The sequence below is a fragment of the Salmo salar genome, chromosome ssa04 (assembly GCF_905237065.1).
Source record: "Salmo salar chromosome ssa04, Ssal_v3.1, whole genome shotgun sequence".
NCBI lineage: Eukaryota > Metazoa > Chordata > Actinopteri > Salmoniformes > Salmonidae > Salmo > Salmo salar.
The window spans coordinates 85,201,075-85,228,744 of record NC_059445.1 but is presented as its reverse complement, the minus strand read 5'-3'; the positions used below and the strand labels follow the sequence as shown (position 1 = coordinate 85,228,744).

At 44.3% G+C, this 27,670-nt stretch overlaps 1 protein-coding gene and 2 pseudogenes across 1 annotated transcript; 2 read left to right on the top strand and 1 right to left on the bottom strand.

The window, feature by feature from the left end:
* Nucleotides 1-2,754: 2,754 nt before the first annotated feature.
* Nucleotides 2,755-4,019, bottom strand: LOC123742369 (olfactory receptor 6N1-like; annotated as a pseudogene).
* Nucleotides 4,020-18,933: 14,914 nt separating this feature from the next.
* LOC106604013 (olfactory receptor 1361-like) lies at nucleotides 18,934-27,372 on the top strand. Its single transcript, XM_014198342.2, has 6 exons — nucleotides 18,934-19,093; nucleotides 19,587-19,639; nucleotides 19,815-20,036; nucleotides 20,508-20,624; nucleotides 26,464-26,661; nucleotides 27,022-27,372. Exons 1-6 carry the CDS (start codon nucleotides 18,950-18,952, stop codon nucleotides 27,275-27,277), a joined length of 990 nt encoding a protein of 329 aa, XP_014053817.1. The 5' UTR covers nucleotides 18,934-18,949; the 3' UTR covers nucleotides 27,278-27,372.
* LOC123742621 (uncharacterized) lies at nucleotides 20,242-20,372 on the top strand (annotated as a pseudogene).
* Nucleotides 27,373-27,670: the final 298 nt, after the last annotated feature.

The window sequence follows — 27,670 nt, the reverse complement described above, 5'->3', positions numbered from 1 at the left end:
CTTTTTGGCAAGGTTAACAACAAGTTAAGCTTTATTTTGATGTATTGCACTTGTGATTTCATGAAAGTTTAATATTTATAGTAATTTAATTTGAATTTGGCGCTCTGCAATTTCACCGGAAATTGTCAAAATGGGACGGTAGCGTCCCACTAATCCGCAACAAGTTAAAGCTTGGTCGCAAATGGGTCTTCCAAATGGACAATGACCTCAAGCATACTTACAAAGTTGTGGTAAAATGGCTTAAGGACAACAAAATCAAGGTATTAGAGTGGCCTTCACAAAGCCCTGACCTCAATCCTATAGAAAATTTGTGGGCGTAACTGAAAAAGTGTGTGCGAGCATGGAGGCCTACAAACCTGATTCAGTTACACCAGCTCTGTCAGGAGGAATGGGCCAAAATTCACCCAACTTATTGTGGGAAGCTTGTGGAAGGCTAACCAAAACGTTTGACCCAAGTTAAACAATTTAAAGGCAATGCTACCAAATACTAATTGAGTGTATGTAAACTTCTGACCCACTGGGAATGTGATGAAAGAAATAAAAGCTGAAATAAATAATTCTCTCTACTATGATTCTGACATTTCACATTCTTAAAATAAAGTGGTGATCCTAAATGACCTAAGACAAGGAATTTTTACTAGGATTAAATGTCAGGTATTGTGATAAACGGAGTTTAAATGTATTTGGCTAAGGTGTATGTAAACTTCCGACTTCAACTGTATGTAATATGTCTCTATATACATGTAGATCCAAATAAATGTTTTAGTACCAGGGCTGTGGAAAACAAGAAAGTGCTGATAAGCCAGCTCCAACTTTTTGTTGATAAAAATCTCACAAATATATTTAAAATATATATTATTAATATAATATACAATATATATTATTAATATAATATACAATATATATTATTAATATAATATACAATATATATTATTAATATAATATATAAATATATATTATATCCCTAACCTTTTTTCTTTACCCTTTATAATTGATCAATAATTCTGATTCGGATGATTAGTGATTCGTTTATTTTTATTTAACTGGCACTGTTATTAGTTTGGGAAGCATGAATCACGGTGTGAGTCATGGGTCTAAGGGGGGAATGGTAAGGGCTTGTAGAAAATAATGGTAGCACCCAAATTGACTACAATCGCCGCAGAAATCTGTGCCCAACATCTAAGTTTGTAAATATGTAAATTATTTTTGTTCACATGCCTGCCTGTAAAATAAAATAAAATATATGTTGGTAATGGTTGACAGATACTCCAAATGTATTAAAGCCTTCCACCGGGGGAAGCCCAGAAGTAGATGACCCCGCCGACCTGAACATGGACTCTGATGACCCCGCCGACCTGAACCTGGACTCTGATGACCCCACCAACCTGAACATGGACTCTGATGACCCCACCAACCTGAACATGGACTCTGATGACCCTGCCGACCTGAACCTGGACTCTGATGACCCCACCGACCTGAACCTGGACTCTGATGACCCCACCGACCTGAACCTGGACTCTGATGACCCCACCGACCTGAACCTGGACTCTGATGACCCCACCAACCTGAACTTGGACTCTGATGACCCCACCAACCTGAACCTGGACTCTGATGACCCCACCGACCTGAACCTGGACTCTGATGACCCCACCAACCTGAACATGGACTCTGATGACCCTGCCGACCTGAACCTGGACTCTGTTGACCCCACCGACCTGAACCTGGACTCTGATGACCCCACAGACCTGAACATGGACTCTGATGACCCCGCCGACCTGAACCTGGACTCTGATGACCCCGTCGACCTGAAGAGAAGAAGAAGAGGACATTAAATGTATGGGGTTTTCCCCAGGTCAAACACTTTCTTACAATTGAGGAGTGTGAAAACATACCCTGGTCCGACGAATCCCATTTCCTGTTGCATCATGCTGATGGCAGAGTCAGTGTTTGGCTTAAGCAGCATGAATCCATGGACCCATCCTGCCTGGTGTCAACGGTACAGGTTGGAGGCGATGCTGTACGACCGTCCAATCTGCAATAACTGCATATTGCCATTGCTTCAGTATGGACCAACATCCCTGTGGAGCATTTCCGACTTGTAGAATCCATGCCTCGAAGAATTCAGGCTGTTCTGGAGGCAAAGGGGGTCCGACCCGGTATTAGATGGGTGTACCTAATAAACTGTCCAGTGAGTGTGTATATCCACTCCATATTGTACATCATCTACTGTAAATGTGTTTATGCATCCTTTTCACTATGCATAATTGTTCTGTTTTTGCTGCATATACTGAATGTGGATCAGGTGTCAACTCTTCGTCTTTCTATTCTGTCTGTGTATTGTGTTTATTGTTGTCGCACCATTTCACCATGTCAAATTCCTGGTACATGTTAAATACATGTACTTTCTGGAAAAAGATGTTTCTTATTTTGAGACTCCAAGACTATCACACAGCTGCCGCTAGTGTAGCGAGTGAAGATTAACAACTGGAGATCTGGACGGAGGTCACTGTGTTTCAACAGCTGGAGATCTGGACGGAGGTCACTGTGCTTCAACAGCTGGAGATCTGGACGGAGGTCACTGTGTTTCAACAGCTGGAGATCTGGACGGAGGTCACTGTGTTTCAACAGCTGCAGATCTGGACGGAGGTCACTGTGTTTCAACAGCTGGAGATCTGGACGGAGGTCACGGTGCTTCTGTTTGCTCTCTGTAGTCAGGGTCAGGGTCTAGGTCAGTGTCTAGGTCAGGGTCAGGGTCTAGGTCAGGGTCCAGGTCAGGGTCAGGGTCAGGGTCAGGTCAGGGTCCAGGTCAGGGTCTGGGTCAGGGTCAGGGTCAGGGTCTAGGTCAGGGTCACGGTCAGGGTCAGGGTCTAGGTCAGGGTCAGGGTCAGGGTCTAGGTTAGGGTCAGGGTCTAGGTCAGGGTCCAGGTCAGGGTTAGGGTCCAGGTCAGGGTCAGGGTCAGGTCAGGGTCCAGGTCAGGGTCTAGGTCAGGGTCCAGGTCAGGGTCAGGGTCAGGGTCTATGTCAGGGTCAGGGTCCAGGTCAGGGTCAGGGTCCAGGTCAGGGTCAGGGTCAGGGTCAGGTCAGGGTCCAGGTCAGGGTCTAGGTCAGGGTCAGGGTCAGGGTCAGGGTCTATGTCAGGGTCAGGGTCTATGTCAGGTTACTGGAAAGCATCAAAAGGTTGCTACCTTATTAGATTATTGTAGCGATCCTCACTAATGAGACACGTTACAATCTCCCCCAAGTGTGATACCCATATTGGACCGTGTGTAGCATGTTTGCATTTCCCAAGAGTGACCCAGGATCAATGCTCGCCCCCTCCCATTCCCTGTATTATTTTAATGCTGTGACTCTGTTTCTAGAGAGTATCACAACCAGTCTCTCTAATCTCTTGTCTTCAGGACAGTAGACTGTAAGGTTGATCAGAGAAGGTAACAACGGGGCTATAACCAGTAAGGTATTACGCTCCGTCAGACTCAGCCTCGGGTCTGTCCTGGTCAACAACCCAGAGTCTAACTTTAGAGCGTAGTAACTTGACACCACAATGATGTGACACCACAATGATGTACAGCAGTCTCAGTAATGGGTAAATTATTTTGACGTACGTCACTAGAATTAAGGGAAACTTCTCAGTGATGAGCCATAGAGCCAGAATGGTAGGCATCAGGAAGTAAGGTTCAGGGTTGACATAGGCAGCCCTGATTAAGGCTAGGGATTCACAGAACCTGTATTGAATGATTGGCTGCCAGTATGGAAGGCTGTCAAAGTCTGCCCAAGCAAGCTCAATTCCTGAGAACACTATGAACCAGGAAGCTATTGCTAACACAATTGGTCAGGATGCTGTGGTACCTAAGAGGGGTGCTGATGGAGATGGTTTGGTCCAAAGTCATCAGGGACAGGGACAGACACTCTGTGATGTCACCCAGGTGGTAGATGTACATGCTTGATATGCAAGAGTCGTAGGAGATGGTTTTGACCTCGGCCAGCAGGACTGAGATCATGCTGGTGCTGGTAGTGGACATGATGGTGGGCCAGCAGGACTGAGATCATGCTGGTGCTGGTAGTGGACATGATGGTGGGCCAGCAGGACTGAGATCATGGTGGTGCTGGTAGTGGACATGATGGTGGGCCAGCAGGACAGAGATCATGCTGGTGCTGGTAGTGGACATGATGGTGGGCCAGCAGGACAGAGATCATGCTGGTGCTGGTGGTGGACATGATGGTGGGCCAGCAGGACAGAGATCATGGTGGTGCTGGTGGTGGACATGATGGTGGGCCAGCAGGACAGAGATCATGGTGGTGCTGGTAGTGGACATGATGGTGGGCCAGCAGGACTGAGATCATGCTGGTGCTGGTAGTGGACATGATGGTGGGCCAGCAGGACTGAGATCATGCTGGTGCTGGTAGTGGACATGATGGTGGGCCAGCAGGACTGAGATCATGCTGGTGCTGGTAGTGGACATGATGGTGGGCCAGCAGGACTGAGATCATGCTGGTGCTGGTAGTGGACATGATGGTGGGCCAGCAGGACAGAGATCATGGTGGTGCTGGTAGTGGACATGATGGTGGGCCAGCAGGACAGAGATCATGGTGGTGCTGGTAGTGGACATGATGGTGGGCCAGCAGGACAGAGATCATGGTGGTGCTGGTGCTGGACATGATGGTGGGCCAGCAGGACAGAGATCATGGTGGTGCTGGTGGTGGACATGATGGTGGGCCAGCAGGACTGAGATCATGCTGGTGCTGGTAGTGGACATGATGGTGGGCCAGCAGGACAGAGATCATGGTGGTGCTGGTGCTGGACATGATGGTGGGCCAGCAGGAAACACCAGCACACAGCTTGTGAACAGCAACGCAACAACGGAGGATGTGTGATCAGATCTAGTCACCTTAAATAGACCACCATGCTAAGGTAGGAGTGGCGAATACGATTGGTGCAAACTCAGCTGATGGGTTGGCTGTCTGAACTGGCTTCTCAAAATACATTTTCATTGGGGAATATTGGGCCTGTCTTATAACTTGTAGGGATGCAGTACAAGTCTCTAACAGCTGAGAAGCTGACCTTCTACACAGGTGTCTATGTTTTGAGCCTGTATAGGAACACTATTTTTCTAAAAGTGACCAAGGGTCAGGACTTTCTGGTCCCTGTTCTCATTGGCTTGTCTTCCTGTTTCACAGCCCTCATGTTCTCATTGGCTTGTCTTCCTGTTTCACAGCCCTCATGTTCTCATTGGCCTGTCTTCCCATTTCACTGTCCTCATGTTCTCATTGGCCTGTCTTCCCGGTTCACTGCCCTCATGTTCTCATTGGCCTGTCTTCCCATTTCACTGCCCTCATGTTCTCATTGGCCTGTCTTCCCGTTTCACTGCCCTCATGTTCTCATTGGCCTGTCTTCCCGTTTCACTGCCCTCATGTTCTCATTGGCCTGTCTTCCCGTTTCACTGCCCTCATGCTCTCATTGGCCTGTCTTCCCGTTTCACAGCCCTCATGTTCTCATTGGCCTGTCTTCCCATTTCACTGTCCTCATGTTCTCATCAATAAATCAAATTAAATCAAATTTTATTGGTCACATACACATATTTAGCAGGTTATTGTTAGCGTAGCGAAATGCTTGTGTTCCTAGCTCCAACAGTGCAGTAGTAATTAATAAAATGGGGGAGAAGGGACAGCCTTGTCTAGTCCCACAATTTCAGTAGTTTATTTAAAGAGCTTTGCAGTAAACTGCAAGTTGGAACAAACTGGCTGACTTGCATTGGCCTTGGTGTTTAACACTTTGACATTAAAACGTTCTAACTTCTCTCTCCTTCTCTCTCTCATCTCTTCTATCTCCGTCTCTCTGTCTCTCTCTCTCTTTCTCTCTTTCTCTCGCTCTCTCTCTCTCTCTCTCTCTCTCGCTCTCTCTGTCCTAACAAGCGCTCAGTAACAAGCAGAGCGGTATTCCCACCTGGTCTAGTGTTCCTGTCATATTCCTCAGATTCATCGTCAACAAACAGGTGGTCATCAGAGACCTAATTAGAGTGTTGGTACACCTGGGATGGCTGAGTCATCACCTCACTTGTTTACATGTAGCCATGCAGGTGATGATGGAACTGTTGTTGGCTACATCATGCTGTGTTGTAGATTAACTTTAGGCCACAAATTTGGCCCCAACACTTTATGTTTTCACTTCCAATAAATAAAATACAATTGTATTTGTCACATGCTTTTTGAAAAACAGGTGTAGACTAACAGTGAAATGTTTACTCCTCAACAATGCAGAGTATTTGTCACATGCTTTGTGAAAAACAGGTGTAGACTAACAGTGAAATGTTTACTTCCCAACAATGCCGAGAGAAAAATGTAGAAAAAATTATAACACAAGGAATAAATACAGAATGAGTAACGATAAATTGGCTATATACACACGGGTACCAGTTTTCGGTCATTGGAAATGATGGCGGAAACATGTATATAAAAAAAACATGAGCTGGCGTACGCCCAGAATAGTAGTTTGTGTGGAAGGTGCTGACTAACGGCGAATAAACTATCAACTATCAAAATAAAGAAAGTCGCACACTCCATGTATAAACTACCAGCAATTTAATGGGTATTTACCAACGTTTCTGCATCCAACAATATGTACAAAAAAAGTTAAGATCAGAGTAAAAAAAACAAACACAAAATAGCTAAATTTGGTCCGGAGCTCGTAAGACTGCAGCTATCCACTGCAACGCCATCATCTTCTACCGTTACAATCTGATAGTCACAGTTCCTTCTTGCAGTAGGAAGCGGGTGGGACCGTCAAAGTTGTGCCTTCTTGTTGGAATTGCCTGGGTATATCTAGAGATAGCTTATACCTTGCAAATCATCAACTGTATGGAGCCAACTGGTTGACCACTCTACGAGTGGATCTAAGAGGATCAGTGGGGACTATCAATTCAATGAGAAAGCACTAATCCTGGTCCCTGATGACGTTTATTAACCTTAATAAGAGAGGTGGGGGATTCAGGGAAAACCATTAGTCTAATAAATAGACATCTGAACCTGGGGACTGTAGGTGTTGAGCCCAGGAAAAAACATAGCTCCATAGCATTGCATAGCACTGCACAGCACAGCATAGCATAGCATAGCATAGCATAGCATGAATAAACCAGTGGACTACATTTGTTTTCCTCCTATAGATACACACTGTGTGATATTGAAATCCAGACATCTCAGTCTACAGTACTGCTGTTCTTCTATTCTCTTTCCTAGTTAGTTGATGGGTTATCAGGGGATGGTTAGAGGGGACGGATGAAGCCAGCAGTCCGTGGTCTTATTGGCTCATGACTTTTGAAACTGGTTTTGTTCAAGCTTTCTTATATGACTTTAGAGGAAAAAATACAATAAAAATGTTTTAAAGCCAGAACCAAAACAATTAGCTGTGACCTCCAAGTGGGTCCTGACCCATCATTTCTAGCCATTGTTTGGTATGCAGAAATATATGTTTAGTAATCAGAACTACTGTATGTAATGTAAATTACACCCACTGTTCCTAGGCCGTTAAAGAAAATTACAATGACAAGGAACAAATCTGTCGTTCTGCCCCCTGAACAAGGCATTTAACCCACTCATTGAAAATAAGAATTTGTTCTTAACTGATTTGCCTAGTTAAATAAAGGTAAAATAAAATTACAAAAATTGAGACTTTTGTTATGACATCGCCATTTACAATTCATGTTCGGGCTCTTATTCTGAAAACACCCTTCCCATACTCACCTGCGCATGACAAGAGATTCACGTGAGAGATGTGTGAGTGACAAAAGAAGTGAAGTGAGGAGATAACGTGCCGTTGTGTCACTAAAGTTTGTGCTGCTGCTACTTGGATGGATTAAAATCCATAGAAAATAATTTGATCGTAACATGATTCTTTACCATCGAACCCACAAGTGCTTTTGGAGAAGGTGATAGATGATTAAGTCAAGAAGTTAGGGCTATGCTAGAATAGCTATACTATTCTACACACAGCTTTGGAAGGTCACAATCTCCACCAGTATAGTATATTGTAAGTCATTTAGCAGACGCTCTTAATCAGAGTGACTCTCAGGAACTATAAGAGACGAATGTCTTCCTCATGGGGCACATTAATAGATTTTTCACCTAGTCGGCTCAGGGATTTGAACCAGCAACCTTCCGGTTACTGGCCCAATTTTCATAACCGCTAGGCTACCTGCCGTTGTAGTCAATAACCTCAAGCTATGTGTATTCCCAGAGCATCATCATTCGTCACTATAACGACCCTTATTTAATGACTGGATGTTTTCATTTAATTAAGACCTGGTTCTTGATTAGGACCTGGTTCTGACCTGGTTCTTGATTAGGACCTGGTTCTTAATTAGGACCTGGTTCTTGATTAGGACCTGGTTCTTAATTAGGACCTGGTTCTTGATTAGGACCTGGTTCTTAATTAGGACCTGGTTCTTCATTAGGACCTGGTTCTGACCTGGTTCTTGATTAGGACCTGGTTCTGACCTGGTTCTTGATTAGGACCTGGTTCTTCATTAGGACCTGGTTCTGACCTGGTTCTTGATTAGGACCTGGTTCTGACCTGGTTCTTGATTAGGACCTGGTTCTTCATTAGGACCTGGTTCTGACCTGGTTCTTGATTAGGACCTGGTTCTGACCTGGTTCTTGATTAGGACCTGGTTCTTCATTAGCTGCTGTCTTGATTAGGACCTGGTTCTGACCTGGTTCTTGATTAGGACCTGGTTCTTCATTAGGACCTGGTTCTTGATTAGGACCTGGTTCTTAATTAGGACCTGGTTCTTGATTAGGACCTGGTTCTTAATTAGGACCTGGTTTTTCATTAGGACCTGGTTCTTCATTAGGACCTGGTTCTGACCTGGTTCTTGATTAGGACCTGGTTCTTAATTAGGACCTGGTTTTTCATTAGGACCTGGTTCTTAATTAGGACCTGGTTCTTCATTAGGACCTGGTTCTTCATTAGGACCTGGTTCTTGATTAGGACCTGGTTCTTAATTAGGACCTGGTTCTTCATTAGGACCTGGTTCTTCATTAGGACCTGGTTCTTCATTAGGACCTGGTTCTTCATTAGGACCTGGTTTTTCATTAGGACCTGGTTCTTCATTAGGACCTGTTTCTTGATTAGGACCTGGTTCTGACCTGGTTCTTCATTAGGACCTGGTTCTGACCTGGTTCTTGATTAGGACCTGGTTCTTCATTAGGACCTGGTTCTGACCTGGTTCTTCATTAGGACCTGGTTCTTCATTAGGACCTGGTTCTGACCTGGTTCTTCATTAGGACCTGGTTCTTCATTAGGACCTGGTTCTTGATTAGGACCTGGTTCTTGAGGCCTATAGGGATGAAGTGGAGTGGCTGGAAGACATCCCCAATGGCACCCTATACACCCTATATTATGCACTACTGTTGACCAGGGTCCATAGAAAGCAGTGCACTATATATAGGGAATAGGGTGCCATAGGGCTCTGGTCAAAAGTAGTGGACTATATAGGGAATAGGGTGCCATTTTGGGATGTCTGTCTAAGCCACACAGGACCGAAGAGCTTGGTTTAATTTAAAAGGATCTCTTTACTAACAAAATATATTTTAGTATTTTGTTCATCAGTCCACTGTTGATACCCCCCCCCCCCACCCATGTCAGCAGTGACGTTTTCAAGATGGAGCTGAACGTGTAACGATGATGAATGGTCCCAACTTCAAACTAGGACTTTAGATGAGACAAGATGACAATGTTACCGTATATTGCTGTTATTGACAGCTATATATTTTGGAATACTTTAAGTGTTGTCAGTCCCAGTGTCATAGTGTCATTAGTGTCACCAGTCATCCTCAGCTGACTGCTGTGTGTGTGTGTGTGTGTGTGTGTGTCTGTCCCCAGCTGTCTACTTGTAAACACTCTCTTCAGGTGTGTCAACATATTTTAATTGGCTCTCGGATGACCACCTGTTTGTTAACTCTGGAAACAGTGACATCAGATCCTGTGATTTTTAAATATTTTTTTACAATGCCAAAGCAAGTGAAAATAAACAGTGAACAAAAGTGAGAGGACACAAAACAACATCAACAACAACACATTGCGCGAAGGTTTGAAAAAGATCAAGACATATCAAGTGTTATATTATCAGCTGTGTACAGTGTTTTTTTTAGCAATGTGCCAATGGCTGTAGTACGAATAGTAGGGGAAGATAAATACACAGATACATGGTATTTACAATGTTATTTGTGTTCCACTGGTTGCCCGTATCGCATTGCAACGGTCCACGCATCTTGCTGATGTGATGGCACACTGTGGTATTTTACCTGACGGACATGGTAGTTTGTCAATGTTTGATTTGGTTTCAAATTCTTTGTGGATGTGTGTAATCTGAGGGAAATATGTGTCTCTAATATGGTCATATATTTGGCAGGAGGTTAGGAAGTGTAGCTCAGTTTTCCACCTCATTTTGTGGGCAGTGTGCACATAGCCTGTCTTTTCTTGAGAGCCAGGTCTGCCTACGGCGGCCTTTCTCAATAGCAAGGCTATGCTCACTGAGTCTGTACATAGTCAAAGCTTTCCTTAATTTGGGGTCAGTCACAGTGGTCAGGTATTCTGCCACTTTGTACTCTCTGTTTAGGGCAAGACAGCATTCCAGTTTGCTCAGTTTTTGTGGTTGATTCTTTCCAGTGTGTCAAATAGTACATTTTTGCTTTTCATAATTTGGTTGGGTCTAATTGTGTTGCTGTCCTGGGGCTCTGTGGGGGTCTGTTTGTGTTTGTGAACAGAGCCCCAGGACCAGCTTGCTGTGGGGGACTCTTCTCCAGGTTCATCTCTCTGTAGGTGAGGGCTCTGTGGGGTCTGTTTGTGTTTGTGAACAGAGCCCCAGAACCAGCTGGCTGAGGGGACTCTTCTCCAGGTTCATCTCTCTGTAGGTGAGGGTTCTGTGGGGTCTGTTTGTGTTTTGTGAACAGAGCCCCAGAACCAGCTGGCTGAGGGGACTCTTCTCCAGGTTCATCTCTCTGTAGGTGAGGGTTCTGTGGGGTCTGTTTGTGTTTGTGAACAGAGCCCCAGAACCAGCTGGCTGAGGGGACTCTTCTCCAGGTTCATCTCTCTGTAGGTGAGGGTTCTGTGATGGAATGTTTGGGCATCAGCTGGTTCTAGAATTTTAGAATCTCTTTTCTGGAGTTTGATAATTAGCAGGTATGGTATTTCATTGTTTGGACTTTTGCGTTACACGCAAAGTATATATTTTTTTACAGAATTCTGCAATGCAGAGTCTCAATTGGTTGTTTGTCCCATTTTGTGAATTCTTGGTTGGTGAGTGGACCCCAGACCTCACAACCATATAGGGCAATGGGTTCTATAACGAACTGAATTATTTTTAGCCAGATCCTAATTGGGATGTTGAGTTTTAGGTTCCTTTTGATGGCATAGAAGCCCCTTCTTGCCTTGTCTCTCAGATCGTTCACAGCCTTGTAGAAGTTACCTGTGGTGTTGATGTTTAGGCTGAGGTAGGTATAATTCTTTGTGTTCTCCAGGGCAACAGTGTTTAGATAAAATTTGTATTCGTTGTTTTGGCTACTGGACCTTTTTTGGAACACCATTATTTTTGTCTTAACTGATTTTCACTTTCAGGACCCAAGTCTGACAGAGTCTGTGCAGAAGATCTAGGTGCTGCTGTAGGCCCTCCTTGGTTCTGGACAGAAGCACCAGATCATCTGAAAACAGCAGACATTTGATTTCTGAGTCCAGTAGTGTGAGGCTGGGTGCTGCAGACTGTTCCAGTGACCTTGCCAATTCATTGATATAAAGAGGGTGGGGCTGGATCTCTATCTCTCTCCACTGCCCTGAGGATAGAAATCGGTGTGTTTTTTGCCAATTTTAACTGCACACTTGTTGTTTGTGTACATTGATCTCCTTCCTTCCTTCCTTCCTTCCTTCCTTCCTTCCTTCCTTCCTTCCTTCCTTCCTTCCTTCCTTCCTTCCTTCCTTCCTTCCTTCCTTCCTTCCTTCCTTCCTTCCTTCCTTCCTTCCCTCCCTCCACTTCTGTTTACACCACTGAACTAATGAGATATGTAGACGTTAGTATTCTGTAGAGAAAGCGGTATTCTCACAGGTCAGCTTTACTGTAACTGTCATCCTCTGCAGACTAGAGACACAGTGTCAACAAACACCCCTCCCTGCCTTCTTCCCGGCCTCCCCCCTCCCTCCCTCCCTCCCTCCCTCCCTCCCTGTGTCATCCTCTGCAGACTAGAGACACAGTGTCAACAAACACCCCTCCCACCCTCCCCATCCCTGCCTCCCTCCCTCCCTCCCTCCATCCCTGTGTCATCATCTGCAGAGAGCGTTTCTAAGCAGTATGGATTAACAGGTCCTCATTAGATATCTCGTTAGACTGACTGTGTTCTCAGTAGGAGACTCACGTGTTGACATATTGACAGAGGTCTAGTAGTCATCCTCTATGATACTATAGATAGAGGTCTAGTAGTCATCCTCTATGATACTATAGATAGAGGTCTAGTAGTCATCCTCTATGATACTATAGATAGAGGTCTAGTAGTCATCCTCTATGATACTATAGATAGAGGTCTAGTAGTCATCCTCTATGATACTATAGATAGAGGTCTAGTAGTCATCCTCTATGATAACACTGAGTAACACAAAGAGTCAAATCTAGGCCCGTTCTCTAAAATGATCCAATCTAGGCCCAGTCTCCACAATGATCCAATCTAGGCCCAGTCTCTAAAATGATCCGATCTAGGCCCACTCTCCACAATGATCCGATCTTGGCCCACTCTCCATAATGATCGGATCTAGGCCCACTCTCCACAATGAACTTTTCTAGGCCCACTCTTCACAATGATCCGATCTAGGCCCACTCTCCACAATGATCCGATCTAAGCCCACTCGCCACAATGATCCGATCTAGGCCCACTCTCTACAATGATCCGATCTAGGCACAATCCTTACAATGATTAGATCTAGGCCCAATCACTACAATGATTCGATCTAGGCCCGACCTCTAGAATGATCTGATCTAGGCCCTGACCTCTACAATGATCTGATCTAGGCCCGATCTCCCCAACGATCCGATCTAGACTCAATCACCACAGTGATCCGTTCTAGGCCCACTCTCTACAATGATCCGATCTAGGCCTGATCTCTACAACGATCCAATCTAGGCCTGATCTCTACAACGATCCGATCTAGGCCTGATCTCTACAACGATCCAATCTAGGCCCGTTCTCTTCAGTGATCCGTTCTAGGCACGATCTTTACAATGATTAGATCTAGGCCCGTTCTCTACAATGATCCGATCTAGGCCTGATCTCTACAACGATCCGATCTAGGCCCGTTCTCTACAATGATCCGATCTAGGCACAATCTTTTCTCCAAAATAATTTCATTAGCAGACGATAGTACAGTGATCGCATACATTTTTAGCATGTGTATCCGCTGTCGGGATCAAGGTCCTGATGATCAGCCAATTAGTAGTATCTGGTGTGTTAGAGCAGGGTTGGAGAGAAAGCCTGAAGACCCAGCAGCAGATCATGTCATGGAGCAGCTAGCATTGACCTGAGCAGACATTCATTACCTCAGTTCTTTCTCTCTCCTACCTCCTCTCTTTCTCTCTCCTACCTCCTGTCTTTCTCTCTCCTACCTCCTCTCTTTCTCTCTCCTACCTCCTCTTTTCTCTCTCCTACCTCCTCTCTTTCTCTCTCCTACCTCCTCTCTTTCTCTCTCCTACCTCCTCTCTTTCCTACTCCTTGCTCTTCTCTTTTCCCTCTCCTTCCTCTTCTCTTTCTCTCTCCTACCTCCTCGCTTCTCTCTCCTACCTCCTCTCTTTCCCTCTCCCACCTCCTCTCTTTCTCTCTCCTACCTCCTCTCTTTCTCTCTCCTACCTCCTCTCTTTCTCTCTCCTACCTCCTCTCTTTCTCTCGTTCTCTCTCCTACCTCCACTCTTTCTCTCTCCTACCTTCTCTCTTTCTCTCTTTCTCCTACCTCCTCTCTTTCTCGCTCCTACCTCCTTTTTTCTCTCTCCTACTTCCTCTCTTTGCCTCTCCTTTCACCTCTCTTTCTCTCTCCTACCTCCTATCTTTCCCTCTCCTTCCACCTCTCATTCTCTCTCCTACCTCCTCTCTTTCCTACTCCTTGCTCTTCTCTTTTCCCTCTCCTTCCTCTTCTCTTTCTCTCTCCTACCTCCTCGCTTCTCTCTCCTACCTCCTCTCTTTCCCTCTCCCACCTCCTCTCTTTCTCTCTCCTACCTTCTCTCTTTCTCTCTTTCTCCCACCTCCTCTCTTTCTCTCTCCTACCTCCTTTTTCTCTCTCCTACTTCCTCTCTTTCCCTCTCCTTCCTCCTCTCTTTCTCTCTCCTTCCTCCTCTCTCCTTCCTCCTCTCTTTCTCTCTCCTACCTCCTCTCTTTCTCACTCCTTCCTCCTGTCTCAGCTAAGTATAAATTGTAGCCTATTCAGCCTATGGGGCTGGTACAATGTAGTTCTGAAAGGGCTCTGCAGTGTGTCCTATGACAACAACAGCAACATCAAGGGCAGTCAGCTCTGACATGTTGGTTGTGTTCCCCTGCTCAGACGTTGCTGACGCATGCCAGATCTTACAACTCCTGCAAAGGTAGCTGAATTGGGAACACACTGGTTGAATTAACGTTGTTTCTATGCCATTTCAATGAATTGACATTGAACCAACGTGGAATAGATGTTGAATTGACATCTGTGGGATTTTACGCATCAGTTAACCACATCACATGTTTGAGGAAAAGATCATGATCATTAGAAAGCAAATTACGGACTCCTCTTTAAATCGGCATATACCTCCAAAGCTCAGTTGTCCTGAGTCTGCACAACTCTGCCAGGACCTAGGATCTAGGGAGACAGTCAAGTGTTTTAGTACTATATCTCTTGACACAATGATGAAAATAATCATGGCCTCTAAACCTTCAAGCTGCATACTGGACCTTATTCCAACTGAACTACTGTCACGCCCTGACCTTAGAGAGCCTTTTTTACTCTCTATTTGGTTAGGTCAGGGTGTGACTTGGTGGGCATATATATGTTTCTATTCTTTGTTGGCCTAGTATGGTTCCCAATCAGAGGCAGCTGTTTATCGTTGTCTCTGATTGGGGATCATACTTAGGCAGCCCTTTTTCCCACCTGTGATTGTGGGATCTTGATTTTGTATAGCTGCTTTGTAGCCTGCAGAACTTTACGTTCATTTGTATTTTGTTGTTTTGTCGGTGTTCATTTTAATAAAGTAAAATGTTCGCCTACCACGCTGCACCTTGGTCTCATTCCAACAACGGACGTGACAACTACTGAAAGAACTGCTTCCTGTGCTTGGCCCTCCTATGTTGAACATAATAAACGGCTCTCTATCCATCAGATGTGTACCAAACTCACTAAAAATGGCAGTAATAAAGCCTCTCTTGAAAAAGCCAAACCTTGACCCAGAAAATATAAAAAACTATCGGCCTATATCGAATCTCCCATTCCTCTCAAAATTTTAGAACAGCTGTTTGCGCAGCAACTCACTGCCTTCCTGAAGACAAACAATGTATACGAAACGCTTCAGTCTGGTTTTAGACCCCATCATAGCACTAAGACTGCACTTGTGAAGGTGGTAAATTACCTTTTAATGATGTCAGACCGAGGCTCTGCATCTGTCCTCGTGCTCCTAGACCTTAGTGCTGCTTTTGTTACCATCGATCACCACATTCTTTTGGAGAGATTGGATACCCAAATTGGTCTACACGGACAAGTTCTGGCCCGGTTTAGATCTTATCTGTCGGAAAGATATCAGTTTGTCTCCGTGGATGGTTAGTCCTCTGACAAATCAACTGTACATTTCGGTGTTCCTCAAGGTTCTGTTTTGGGACCACTATTGTTTTCACTATATATTTTACCTTTTGGTGATGTCATTCGGAAACATAATGTTAACTTTCACTGCTATGCAGATGACACACAGCTGTACATTTCGATGAAACATGGTGAAGCCCCAAAATTGCCCTCGCTGGAAGCCTGTGTTTAAGACATAATGAAGTGGATGGCTGCAAATGTTCTACTTTTAAACTCGGACAAAACAGAGATGCTTGTTCTAGGTCCCAAGAAACAAAGAGATCTTCTGTTGAATCTGACAATTCATCTTGATGGTTGTACAGTTGTCTCAAATAAAACTGTGAAGGACCTCGGCGTTACTCTGGACACTGATCTCTCTTTTGACGACCATATCAAGACTGTTTCAAGGACAGCTTTTTTCCATCTTCGTTACATTGCAAAAATCAGAAACTTTCTGTCAAGAAATGATGCAGAAAAATGTATCCATGCTTTTGTCAGGGGTTAGACTACCGCAATGCTCTACTTTCTGGCTACCCGGATAAAGCACTAAATAAAATTCAGTTACTGCTAAACACGGCTGCTAGAATCTTGACTAGAACCAAAAAATTTGATCATATTACTCCAGTGCTAGCCTCTCTACACTGGCTTCTTGTTAAGGCAAGGGCTGATTTCAAGGTTTTACTGCTAACCTACAAAGCATTACATGGGCTTGCTCCTACCTATCTTTCCGATTTGGTCCTGCCGTACATCCCTACACGTACGCTATGGTCACAAAACACAGGCCTCCTAACTGTCCCTAGAATTTCTAAGCAAACAGCTGGAAGCAGGGTTTTCTCCTATAGAGCTCCATTTATATGGAATGGTCTGCCTACCCATGTGAGAGACGCAGACTCGGTCTCAACCTTTAAGTCTTTATTGAAGACTGATCTCTTCGGTAGGTCCTATGATTGAGTGTAGTCTGGCCCAGGAGTGTGAAGGAGAACAGAAAGGCACTAGAGCAATGAATCGCCCTTGCTGTCTTTGCCTAGCCGGTTCCCCTCTCTCCACTGGGATTCTCTGCCTCTAACCCTATTACAGGGGCTGAGTCACTGGCGTACGCTATGGTGCTCTTCCATGCCGTCCCTAGGAGGGATGCGTCACTTGAGTGGGGTGAGTCACTGACGTGATCTTTCTGTCTGGGTAGGCGACCCCCCCTTGGGTTGTGCCGTGGCGGAGATCTTTGTGGGCTATACTCGGCCTTGTCTTAGGATGGTAGGTTGGTGGTTGAAGATATCCCTCTAGTGGTGTGGGGGCTGTGCTTTGGCAAAGTGGGTGGGGTTATATCCTGCCTGTTTGGCCCTGTCCGGGGGTATTGTCGGATGGGGCCACAGTGACTCCCGACCCCTCCTGTCTCAGCCTCCAGTATTTATGCTGCAGTAGTTTATGTGTCGGGGGGCTAGGGTCAGACTGTTATATCTGGAGTTTTTCTCCTGTCTTATCTGGTGTCCTGTGTGAATTTAAGTATGCTCTCTCTTTCTTTCTTTCTTTCTTTCTTTCTTTCTTTCTTTCTTTCTTTCTTTCTTTCTTTCTTTCTTTCTTTCTTTCTTTCTTTCTTTCTTTCTTTCTTTCTCTCTCTTGGAGGAGGATATGAGCCCTAGGACCATGCCTCAGGACTACCTGGCATGATGACTCCTTGCTGTCCCCAGTACACCTGGCCACACTGCTGCTCCAGTTTCAACTGTTCTGCCTGCGGCTATGGAACCCTGACCTGTTCACTGGACTTGCAACCTGTCCCAGACCTGCTGTTTTCAACTCTCTAGAGACAGCAGGAGTGGTAGAGATACTCCGAATGATCGGCTATGAAAAGTCAACTGACATTTACTCCTGAGGTGCTGAACTGTTGCAACCTCGACAACCACTGTGATTATTATTATTTGACCCTGCTGGTCATCTATGAATGTTTGAACATCTTCGCCATGTTCTGTTATAATCTCCACCCGGCACAGCCAGAACAGGACTGGCCACCCCTCATAGCCTGGTTCCTCTCTAGGTTTCTTCCTAGGTTCCTGCCTTTCTACTGAGTTTTTCCTAGCCACTGTGCTTCTACACCTGCATTGCTTGCTGTTTGGGGTTTTAGGCTGGGTTTCTGTACAGCACTTTGAGATATCAGCTGATGTAAGAAGGGCTTTATAAATACATTTGATTTTATTTGATAGCAATCTAGTGACCGACAACACAGTCCGATGTGGAAGGCAAACCTTAGTTGATTCATGCTACGTCTGAGCTGGGGAATACAACCGTTTTACTTCACTCAATCTAAGTCAAGTATCATTTCACATTTTACAAAACTAACATAATGTAGCCTATTGTAAAACTAACAATGTATGCTATTGTAAAACCAACATAATGTAGGCTATTGTAAAACTAACATAACGTAGCCTATTGTAGACCGAACAATATACATTATTATACGTGTCATTCCGTGTTTCAGTGCTTCCCAAAGGGTCAACAACATTTACGTTTTTGTCCTGATTCATCTAATCAAAGGCTTGATGATGAGTTGATTAGCTGAATCAGGTGTGTTAGTGCAGTAACTAAAATGTGCATCCCTTTGGGTCCCCAGGACCAGGATTGGGAACCAGTGATGTAACTCTATGTGTTCTACTAATGACCAGCAGGTAAAGATGAGACAGTATATAAGCCTGTTGTCTCTGCCCAGGTACTCACACTAGACCTGGGCTGTCAGGTTCAGCATATCACCTGAGGAGGTGGGTTCAACTTTACATTTACATGATAAAAAGTGGCTTTAGTAGTTGATGGAGATGTTGACATTCTGGTATTTAGTTTGACGTCTGAAGTGAGTTGTTTAACTCTTTTTTTAGCAACTGGTATCGAATGCGGTAACATTGAATACATAAAAACAATTGAAATATAATATTAATTTATACATTTTTGTAAATTATTTGTAATGAACCTTTTTGATGAGCTTGACCATTCCTTTTGCACTAACGATGCTTCAATTGTATTTTTGTCAACAGGTGAATTAATGTACAGTTTTGAATATATCTTTATTTGTAATAATGTATTCATGGTTATGTATTCCCACAGATTATCATCAGCCAGAGGGAGACTTTAACACCTCCAGTCAGGATGAGTTCCCTGACCTCTGACCCTAACCAGACAGACATCAACACCATCATCCGACCCACTTACTTCTTAATCAGTGGTTTCATAGACATCCCCTACATGAAATACTACTACTTTTTCCTCTGTTTTGTTTACATCATCTCTCTGGTAAGGCCGTAGCTCAGGTCCAGGGTGTTACTGGCTTGCTCTGGCCCAGGGTGTTACTGACTAGTTCTGGTCCAGGGTGTTACTTGCTAGCTCTGGTCCAGGTGTTACTGGCTAGTTCTGGTCCAGGGTGTTACTTGCTAGCTCTGGCACAGAGTGTTACTGACTAGCTCTGGTCCAGGGTGTTACTGGCTAGCTCTGGTCCACGGTGTTACTAACTAGCTCTGGTCCTGGGTGTTACATGCGGTTAGCGTCAGCTTGTTGGTCCAGGTGATAAACTTTCCTATAGAACAGAAATCCTATTACTTTGGTGTTATTTCAGCTCAACTATGTGGGGACATAGAGCACCACCCATAGTCAATGGCCTGATGAATGTACCTGTTTATCCATGTTGGATCATTTTTGCTCTGTGTGTGTGTGTGTGTGTGTGTGTGTGTGTGTGTGTGTGTGTGTGTGTGTGTGTGTGTGTGTGTGTGTGTGTGCGCGGTGGGTCTAGGTGGGCAACACCTTCGTCATGACTGGTATCTACTTGGACCGCAGTCTCCACAGGTAATCTGCCCTCTTTAATCTCATTAACACAATACAGTGTAAAACTTCCTTTGTTGGACATTCTATCGTTTTGAAGTCTCAGTTCCCCTGGACTTCACAGACACGTGTGGGAGCCTGCCCTGCTCCCCGATCTCCGTTACATGACTTAAAATATATTTATGTTCTAACCTTACAGCCCCAAGTACATTGCTGTGTTCAACCTGGCCTTCACAGACGTGTGTGAAAGCACGGCCCTGGTTCCCAAGCTGCTGGACATGTTCCTGTTCAGCAGACAGCTCATCTCCTACGACCAGTGTCTCACTAGCCTCTTCTTCGTCTTCCTCTTCATCACCATGCAGTCCTTCAACCTCACCATCCTCTCCTATGACAGACTGGTGGCCATCTGCTGCCCGCTCAGGTCTCAGATAATACATCAAATGATTAACTAAATTAAAATAACATTCAGAAAGATTATGTTATTTGACCCTTCTGGGATGATTTTTTTTTTTTAATTGAATAATTTGATTTATTTGACAATTTATTCAAATGTATTTATTAAATGTATTATATAAAAAATTACGATTTAACATGGTTACACTGCAGCTAAAATCATATATAAGGATATAGTTACCTGGCAGGGGAGACACCTTGATCACAAAGGAGGTTTACCCAGGGTGAGGCTCGGCAAATGCACTCTGGTCGTGCTGACCCCTGCAAGTTCCCCAAAATGTGGGAATCCCGACTGAATAATTATAAAATAATAATAATCAACCATTGACGATAATAACAAGATAAAGTTGAACATATTTTTCCCCACAGAGATCCTATTAAATGACCAGAGGGGCTTGTGTCATCAACTCACACAGTTCCATTGTAATGTTCTTTCCAGGTACCACATGATGGTCACTCACAGGTCCATGCTCCAGCTGACGGGCGCCGCCTGGACGTTTGCTGTGTTGATGCTGTTGATCTCTGTGTGTCTCATCACCCGGCTCTCTTTCTGTAGGTTAGTATGTATTGTGTTGTAGTGCAACGACTCCACTACAAAAGCATAGCTTCTGTGAATTATAGCTTTATCTGTTAAATCACATAAAACTATTGGTTGCAGACGTAGTGTCCAATGACTTGCTGGTCCCCAAAAAAATCTATTCATGATAAAATATAATTCTCCTTACGTTGATGAATGCTCCCGCTGTTTTATTGTCGGACTTGATAAAGACGTTCTGGTCAACATCTGTTCTTTTCATGACGTAGACTGACCAGGTGAATCCAGGTTAAACCTATGATCCCTTATTGAAGTCATGTAAGGGCAGACGCCGGACAGGAGAAGCAGCTACGGGTCGTCGGACATTTATTTGGGAACAGACAAGGAAAGTCGCCCAGGTGGGACACCACCCAGCGTCCCACCTGGGCAAGCCGGCTGGGAGTCAACTTCCCATCAAACTGCAGGGGCGTAGGAGCCTGACTATCCAGCTGAGGCATGAACGCCTGTTAATCCTGCTGCAGCATGGAAGCCCGATGATCCGGCGGACACGTAACAGTCTGACGAGCCGGCTGGGCGAACAAGACCTGGTGATCCAGCTGAGGCCCGACGTGGGATGGGCTCCTTCCGTGCCAACCGGGGCAGGAAACCCGAGCAGACGAGCTGGCTAGGCACCCCGGTTCCATCGGCGGTGACCCAGGACCGATGTCACCACCAACCGGAATGCCAGTACTCCCCAATGCTTCGTGTGATGGCTTCAGGATTCTATAAAGACCCTCGTCAGACAGGAGAGGAGTCAGACATTTATTCGGGATCAGACAAGGAAACAAGACAAGGAAACAGCATCGGAACACGGGTAACACAACACGGACATGAGACAATTACTCCCGAAGCAGGGAACATAGCTTGGGAACAGACAGGTATAGGAAAGGCAATGACACAAGTAATTGTGTCCACGTGAGTCCAATGATCACTGATGCGCGTGACAGTGGGTAGGCAGGTGTGGTTACTGATGGGGGCTTGAGTGCGTAATGCTGGGGATCCTGGCGCCTTCGAGCGCCAGGGGTAGGCAGACCGGGAGCAGGCGTGACAGTACCCCACTCTCCTGGGGCGCCACCCAGCGTCCCACCTGGGCGAGCCGGCCGAGATATGGGCCCTGGGCAAGCCGGCTGGGGGTCAACTCCCCACGGACCGGCAGGGGCTTGGGAGCCTGGCAAGCCGGCTGAGGCTCGAAGTGGGATGGGCTCCTTCCGAGCCAACCGGGTCAAGGAAACTTCTCGAGCCAGCTAGGGAGTGGAAGCCAGACGAGCTGGCTAGGCACCCCCAGTTCCATCGGCGGTGACCCAGGACCGCCGTCACCACCAACCGAACGCCAGTACTCCCCGATGCTTCGTGTGATGGCTTCAGGATTCTATAAAGACCGACGTGGGACAGGAGAAGCAGGTACGGGTCGTCAGACATTTATTTGGGAACAGACAAGGAAACAAGACAGGAACAGCGTCAGAACACGGGTAACACGAACATGAGACAATTACACCCGAAGCAGGAAACAGAGCTTGGAAACAGACAGATATAAGGAAGGTAATGACACAAGTAATTGAGTCTACGTGAGACCAATAATCGCTGATGCGCGTGACGGGGGAAGGCTGGTGTGGGTACTGATGGGGGCTTGAGTGCGTAATGCTGGGGATCCTGGCGCCCTCGAGCTCCAGGGGGAGGCAGAGCGGGCGTGACAAGTCACTTGTTAAATCCACTTAAATCATTGTAGATGAATGGGAGGAGACATGTTAATTTAAATAATGTTTTTTAAGCCTTGAGACATGCAAGAAATGGATTGTGTATGTCTGCCATTCAGTGGGGGAATGGGCAAGACAAAAGATTTAAGTGCCTTTGAACAGGGTATGGTAGTAGGTGCCAGGCGCACCGGTTTGTGTCAAGAACTGCAACGCTGCTGTGTTTTTCACGCTCAACAGTTTCCCGTTTGTATCAAGAATGGTCCACCACCCAAAGGACATTGAGCCAACTTGACACAACTGTGGATAGCATTGGAGTCAACATGGGCCAGTATCCCTGTGGAACGCTTTTGACACCTTGTAGAGTCCATGCCCCCAACAAATTGAGGCTGTTCTGAAGGCAAAAGGGGGTTTAACTCAATATTAGGAAGGTGTCGCTAATGTTTTGTACATTCAGTGCATACCACTTAACCTCTATGGGCTAGGTGGGACGCACCTACTCAACAGCCAGTGTAATCCCGTGGCGCGATATTCATATACCTCAAAAATGCAAAAACTTCAATTTTTCAAACATATGACTATTTTACACCATTTTAAAGACAAGACTCTCGTTAATCTAACCACACTGTCCGATTTCAAAAAGGCTTTACAACGAAAGCAAAACATTAGATTATGTCAGCAGAGTACCCAGGCAGAAATAATCAGACACCCATTTTTCAAGCTAGCCTCTCTGGGCTAGGCGGGACGAATTCGTCCCACCTACGTAACAGCCACTTTAAGCCTGTGGCGCGATTTTCAAAACCTTCAAAATCCTATTACTTCAATTTCTCAAACATATGACTATTTTACAGCTATTTAAAGACAAGACTCTCGTTAATCTAACCACACTGTCCGATTTCAAAAAGGCTTTACAACGAAAGCAAAACATTAGATTATGTCAGCAGAGTACCAAGCCAGAAATAATCAGACACCCATTTTTCAAGCTAGCATATAATGTCACATAAACCCAGAAGACAGCTAAATGCAGCACTAACCTTTTACAAACTTCATCAGATGACACACCTAGGACATCATGTTACACACAGCATGCATTCTTTTGTTCAATAAAGGTCATATTTATATATAAAAACAGCATTTGACATTGACTAACCATTTTCCCCTCAAATGCGTCCCAGGAAACAGTGCATACATCCTTTTATTACTATTCGAAACCAATTTTTTTAATTTATATTGTCAATCTAACATTTATAGATGAATATCTCTTGAGAACACCTGTCATACCAGATTTTAAATTAACTTTACTGGGTAATCACACTTTGCGATAAAAGGAGATGCGATACTCAGAAAATGAGCCTGGAAAACTAGCGCCGCGCCATCTTGGAACAATCGCAAGTCACATCTGATCTTGTATAATATTGTCAATAATCGCCTACCTTTAGTTGTCTTCATCAGAAAGCACTTCCAGGAATCCCAGGTCCACAACAGATGTATTTTCGGTCGAAAAAGTCCATAATTCATGTTCCATTAGCCTGCTGTTGGTAGCGTGTCCTAGGGCTATCTCCAAATCATCCGACGTGCGCGGGACAGTAGTTTCAGAAAATGTACTTTTTACTTCCTCTAGGTTCGTTCAAACATGTCAAACGTTGTAAAACATTCATCTTCAGGGCCTGTAACACCAAGAGAGCCAATAAGATTCGACGGGGACGATTGCAGAGTGTTTTGAAACATTTCCAAAGGTGGGGGTAGACTGGGCCGCCGACGTCATAATGGTGATGGCCCATCCCCTGTGACCAATTTCCAATGCGTCTCATTCACTGAGTTTCGACTGTATAAGGCTCAAACCACTGTGAAAAGACTGGGGACATCTAGTGGAAGCAATAGGAAGTGCTCAGTGAACCATTGCTCACGGTGTGATTAATAGGCAAAGTGATGAAGTCGAGTCCACAATTCAGAACTCCACTTCCTGTTTCAATCGGTCTCGGGGTTTTGACTGCCATATGAATTCTGTTATACTCACAGACACCATTCAAACAGTTTTAGAAACTTTAGGGTGTTTTCTATCCATATATAATAAGTATATGCATGTCCTAGCTTCTGAGTTTGATTAGTAGGCCGTTGAAAATGGGAACGAATTTTTTTCAAAATGCGCTGTGGCGCCCCCTATCCTAGGGTATCGTTAAGAGGCTAGCATATAATGTCACATAAACCCAAACCACAGCTAAATGCAGCACTAACCTTTGATGATCTTCATCAGATGACAACCCTAGGACATTATGTTATACAATACATGCATGTTTTGTTCAATCAAGTTCATATTTATATCAAAAACCAGCTTTTTACATTAGCATGTGACTAGCATGTGACTAGCATTCCCACAGAACACTGCCGGTGAATTTACTAAATTACTCACGATAAACGTTCACAAAAAACATAACAATTATTTTAAGAATTATAGATACAGAACTCCTCTATGCACTCGCTATGTCCGATTTTAAAATAGCTTTTCGGTGAAAGCACATTTTGCAATATTCTCAGTAGATAGCCCGGCATCACAGGGCTAGCTATTTAGACACCCAGCAAGTTTAGCATTCACCAAAGTCAGATTTACTATAAGAAAAATGTTATTACCTTTGCTGTCTTCGTCAGAATGCACTCCCAGGACTTCTACTTCAATAACAAATGTTGGTTTGGTCCCAAATAATCCATTGTTATATCCAAATAGCGGCGTTTTGTTCGTGCGTTCAAGACACTATCCGAAAGGGTAAATAAGGGTGACGAGCATGGCGCATTTCGTGACAAAAAAATTCGAAATATTCCATTACCGTACTTCGAAGCATGTCAACCGCTGTTTAAAATCAATTTTTATGCCATTTTTCTCGTAAAAAAGCGATAATATTCCGACCGGGATATCGTTTTTTTTTACAAGAGAGTGAAAGTAAAAGCATGCTATCCCCTCATGCACGAGCCTCAGTCTAATGGCCCTCTGATAGAGCACTTGCCAAACACGCTAATGTGTTTCAGCCTGGGGATGGAATTACATCGTTCAGCTTTTTCCCGCCTTCTGAGAGCCCATGGGAGCCGTAGGAAGTGTCACGTCATGCCAGAGATCCCATGTATTTGTTAGAGATGATCAAGGAGGGCAAGAAATGGTCAGACAGGACACTTCCTGTAAGGAATCTTCTCAGGTTTTGGCCTGCCAAATGAGTTCTGTTATACTCACAGACACCAGTCAAACAGTTTTAGAAACTTTAGGGTGTTTTCTATCCAAAGCCAATAATTATATGCATATTCTAGTTACTGGGCAGGAGTAGTAACCAGATTAAATCGGGTACGTTTTTTATCCGGCCGTGCAAATACTGCCCCCTAGCCCCAACAGGTTAACTTATTCCACATATTGATGTGTTACTGCCTGAATTCAAAATTGATTCATTTAATTTCTCACCCATCTATACAATCAGGGATTAAAATCTAAATTATTTTCCAATCGTTTCATTCTGAACAGAACAACTATTTTTGTTCCAACCAGAAAAATACATTTCTAAACCTGTTCGAACCCCCAAAAAGTTCTGGTATTGTTCCTTTCCATTCCTTTTTTAACCTGTGAAATCAACAGTTTTTTTTTTACATTTAGCTCATTAAATGTGACCCAGCACCTCGATTCTGTCTTATGGAGCAACAATTAGAAATGGCTAAGAACTAGAAAATGGTATATCATACAGTTGTGGAACAATGGGAAAGTAATTCTGCTTTGAAAGTTGATAAACTTGTAACCTGACTTTTGAGAAAATGGCCCGTGAATGTTTTGGTACACATACAGGAGAGCTCTTCTTTGTTCAGCATCAACACCTTGTAGAGATAAATCAAATCAAACTTTATTGAAAGTTAAAATCTCAAAACACTTTACAGTAAACTAATAAAATAAAGGAGATAAAAAATATATATATTATGTGGTTGTTGTCATCTGTCAGGTTGTCTGTAAAAGTTGATTGTTTAATGTTGTCTTTACCTCAGTTCATCTTGAATGTCAGAGAAATTCCAGTGGGTAAGGAGGTGAACCTGCTAAAGACACATTTCTGTTGTTTGCTCTAATATCTGGGTAATAAAATGTTGTATATTTTATTGTATTGTAGGTCTCTGGTGATCAACAGCTACTTCTGTGACCACGGTCCCCTGTTCCGTCTGGCGGCCCCCTGTTCTGATGTGGTCCCTAACATAGTGATGAGCGAAATCAACACCTGTATAGTTCTCTATCTCCCAATGATCTTCATCATATCATCCTACATCTGTATAACACACGCCCTGTTTACCATCACACTGCCCCAGGACAGGTGAGAAGTAATACTGACTGGAATAAGTAAGTCAAGTCAAGTCAGTAAGTAGACTTGTCCAAGTCAGAACGGCCCATATGCTGATTGGTGTGAGGCCTCAGAAATATGTTTTTAGAGTGATGGACTTGTTACAAGAATGATACATGCTGGGAAATATTGAGAATGCAATTAAACTGTATAGATAATCACATACTATATTGGCACACATTCTCTCTCTCCCTCTACCTCTCTCTCTCACTCCCTCTCTTCGACCACCTCCTTCTCTCTCTCTCTCTCTTTCTCTCTCTCTCTGTCTCTCTCTCTCTCTCTCTCTCTCTCTCTCTCTCTGTCTCTCTGTCTCTCTGTCTCTCTGTCTCTCAGACTCAGAGCCATAAAGACATGTACCTCACACCTAATACTGGTGTCCATATTCTACCTGCCTGTTATTTTAACATACGTCCTCCACCCCATCATACCAACCAACGCCCGGATCATCAACCTCTCCCTGACCTCGGTACTGCCACCAATGCTCAACCCCATCATATACGTTCTGAAGACGGAGGAGTTTAAGGTATCGGTTAAGAAGCTGCTCAGAAGAGGGGCCCAAAGTGCTGTGACGCAGGTCAAACCAACATGAAGTACCTGGATTATTTCTCTTAAAATTAATATATTTACAGTGCCTTCAGAAAATATTCATACCTAAACAGCCATTTTCAAGTCTTGCCATAGATTTTCAAGCCGATTTAAGTCAAAACTGTAACTAAGCCATTCAGGAACATTCAATGTCATCTTGGTAAGCAACGCCAGTGTATATTTGATCTTATGCTTTACGGTTTTGTCCTATTGAAAGGTGAATTTGTCTCCCAGTGTCTTTTGGAAATCAGACTGAATCAGGATTTCCTTTAGGATTTAGCTTGTGCTTTACTTTCTTTTTATCCTAAAAAAATTCTCTAGTCCTTGCCGATGACAAGTTTTTATTTTTTCAGTTTTACTTTAGTGCCTTATTGCAAACAGGATGCTGTCTTGGAAT

What these genes read in the sequence shown, in the direction of transcription:
- LOC106604013 (XM_014198342.2), top strand. Translation starts at nt 18,950, where the DNA reads ATGAGTTCCCTGACCTCTGACCCTAACCAGACAGACATCAACACCATC. An exon ending in TTGGACCGCAGTCTCCACAG is followed by an intron (nt 19,640 to 19,814) that starts GTAATCTGCCCT and finishes CTAACCTTACAG; the next exon opens with CCCCAAGTACATTGCTGTGT. An exon ending in ACCCGGCTCTCTTTCTGTAG is followed by an intron (nt 20,625 to 26,463) that starts GTTAGTATGTAT and finishes ATTGTATTGTAG; the next exon opens with GTCTCTGGTGATCAACAGCT.